The sequence below is a fragment of the Buceros rhinoceros genome, unplaced genomic scaffold, assembly GCF_000710305.1.
Source record: "Buceros rhinoceros silvestris isolate BGI_N320 unplaced genomic scaffold, ASM71030v1 scaffold9384, whole genome shotgun sequence".
Lineage (NCBI taxonomy): Eukaryota > Metazoa > Chordata > Aves > Bucerotiformes > Bucerotidae > Buceros > Buceros rhinoceros.
In genome coordinates, this window is record NW_010406539.1 from 198,190 (window position 1) to 200,619 (window position 2,430).

The following is a 2,430-nucleotide window of genomic DNA, read 5'->3' on the forward strand; positions in this document are numbered from 1 at the left end:
TCTCCCTCCGGACATCACAGCCCCGGGCCGGGGGCGGCCGGGCCCTGCCAAGAACGGGAGAATCCAGGATTGTCAAACACATTGCCAAAGCACATGTACTTTAAGGGAAAAGGTTGAGTTTTGAGGTGCTTTCTAATATCTGCAGAATTGAAAATAGGCTTTTCAGTGGCATCTCCACATCTCACCAGTCTCCTGAAGACGTGTTTTATGGGTAGATGTGTTTTCCTTCACATGGCACAAGCTATGGTTAAGCATCACCTTTCTGATTCAGATACAAATGTCTTGCCTAAATAACTTTATGCCATTAGCAAAAATTTACTCAATAGCTACAAATTTATCTCTGTGCAATGGCAAACTCAAAGGGGGACACGGTGTGTGATTTAACCATACCTCTCATGGCTGCAGGAAAGGGGTTTGCAAACTTATCCACATATTCTGCCTCTGCATCTGCCTCCTTTCCTCTGAAAATGATCTGGACAGCACCCTAGAAAGATCAAGTCCACAGGTGAGTGACAGCAGTTCAGCCCGAGCGGAGGAAAGCTGGCTGCTTTACCAGCCCCGTCCCCACCCCAGAGAACTAATGCACATGCAGGTAAGCTGCCGCAGAGGAAGTACCGGTTGTCGTCATCTCGCTAAGTTGTCTCTGTGCCACCGTGAAGGCACCGATGGCTGGTGCGCACGAGTGTGAGAGTCAGCCTGGCCTTACCTTTGCGCCCATCACTGCCACCTCTGCAGTAGGCCAGGCGTAATTTGCATCTCCTCTTAAATGCTTTGAGCTCATCACATCGTAGGCACCCCCATAGGCCTGGAACAAAAACCAAGGGATTACTTAGTGTGGGGTGACCTTGCGGCAGCAATAGCCTACGTTGCTCTTGCAGCTTTTTCTACTCCAAAGACAAGCAAGTGGGGCTAAATTTCGCCTGAAAGAGAACATGAGTGTCTCCATTTTGCTACAACAATCTCCTAAGACTAGACATCTCTTCAGCTAGAACCACAAAAGAGGAAGGAAGGGGGATGCTGGGACCTCAGACCATGCCTGACGGGAGGTAGAGAGGAATCGGCCTATGCTGGACCAGCACCCAGCACATGAACACAAAGAAGGCTGGTGACATGCTTCTGGAATGTCCTGGCCAGGGAATGCAGCACTCGGGCTCTGCAGTGCTGCGCTCTGGGACTGGAAGTGGTCCAGCCAGCAGCGAAGAGCAGATGCTGCAGAAGTGCAAACTGCAGTACGGTCCGATTCAAGGCATACCAAAAACTACAGCGAGGCTGCAAACTGGGGGGGTGAAGGACGGTAATGTGCAGAAGAATCAGAGAAGGCAAAAGGACAGAAAGAGGGAAAGTTGTTTTTTCCTCTTGCTGCGGTAAGTCAAAAGCCTATCATCAGAAAAACAAGCAGGAGGGGCAGACCAGCAAGGGAAAAGCTAAGCCTTTTAGGACCCAGAAGGTGCCTGGAGCTTACAGCAGCGTGGCCTCAGGCACCTTCTAGAGAAAGAGGAAGGAAAAAAATTACAGCAAAAGTATATGGAAGACAAGAAACCACATGAGCTTCAGATCTGCCAAGGCTGCAGAGGAAAGTACAGTCAGGACTGGTTTTGGAAAAAGAGACTGAAGGGGCAAGACTAGATAAAGATTCGCTGTGTGCAGACAGAGGGCATCTCCTCAGTGAGACAAGCTGCGTGACACAGGACAACTGCTCGACTGAAGACATTCCTGGGAGGAAAGCAGAGAGCAGGAGCAGACAATTTCAGAGGAGCACAGAGGCAAAAGGAATGAAGGAACTGAGGCAGTAGTCTGAGAAGAGAAGAAAGGGCCTCTTGTAAGCTGACGAGAAGAGGTGTTGCCAGATGGGACAAACGGAGATGTGACGGCAATAGAAAGCACAAGCGGGACAGATGGACGGAGCTGTGCATAACTAAAACGGCTACTAGTGCAAACAGGAACTGTAGAAGAACCGCATGGAATTGCACCAACTCACCTTTCTGGTGATTATAGTAATTTTTGGTACAGTTGCTTCCGCAAAGGCAAATAGTAGCTTTGCACCATGACGTATGATTCCGCCATACTCCTGAGCTGTACCTACAAAAGACAAAGTTTTTTGTGCCGGGGAATTCACAGAAATCCTATGTATGTGCAGCTTGGCAGCTGTCACCATCCAGTACCAGCGCAGCAGACACAACAACGACCGGAGCCGTGTTAACATCCAGGAGAAGGTAATATCCAGGCAACGCGCTCCACGGGATGCTGAGCAACTCCATGAAAAAACTTCTCGCCAAATCAGCGCATCTGTGTATATAAGGTCACAGAAGCTGAACACTCACCAGATGGTATCTCGCTAGGAACAAAATACAGTTATATCATTTTCGAGACTCCAAGTGGGACCAGCAGTGAAAAACACGCCCTAGATTCGCTTCCCCAGAAACCCGCTCT

General features: G+C 49.3%; 1 protein-coding gene across 1 annotated transcript in view; it reads right to left on the reverse strand.

The window, feature by feature from the left end:
• The window catches only part of PCCB (propionyl CoA carboxylase, beta polypeptide), a 24,530-nt gene that overhangs the window by 1,426 nt on the left and 20,674 nt on the right, over window positions 1-2,430 (reverse strand). The window contains exons 11-13 of the mRNA XM_010134147.1: window positions 1,979-2,079; window positions 707-805; window positions 391-484 (exon numbers count right to left, since the gene is read on the reverse strand). Coding sequence (XP_010132449.1) covers window positions 391-484; window positions 707-805; window positions 1,979-2,079 — 294 coding nt within the window. The remainder of the gene's footprint in view (window positions 1-390; window positions 485-706; window positions 806-1,978; window positions 2,080-2,430) is intronic.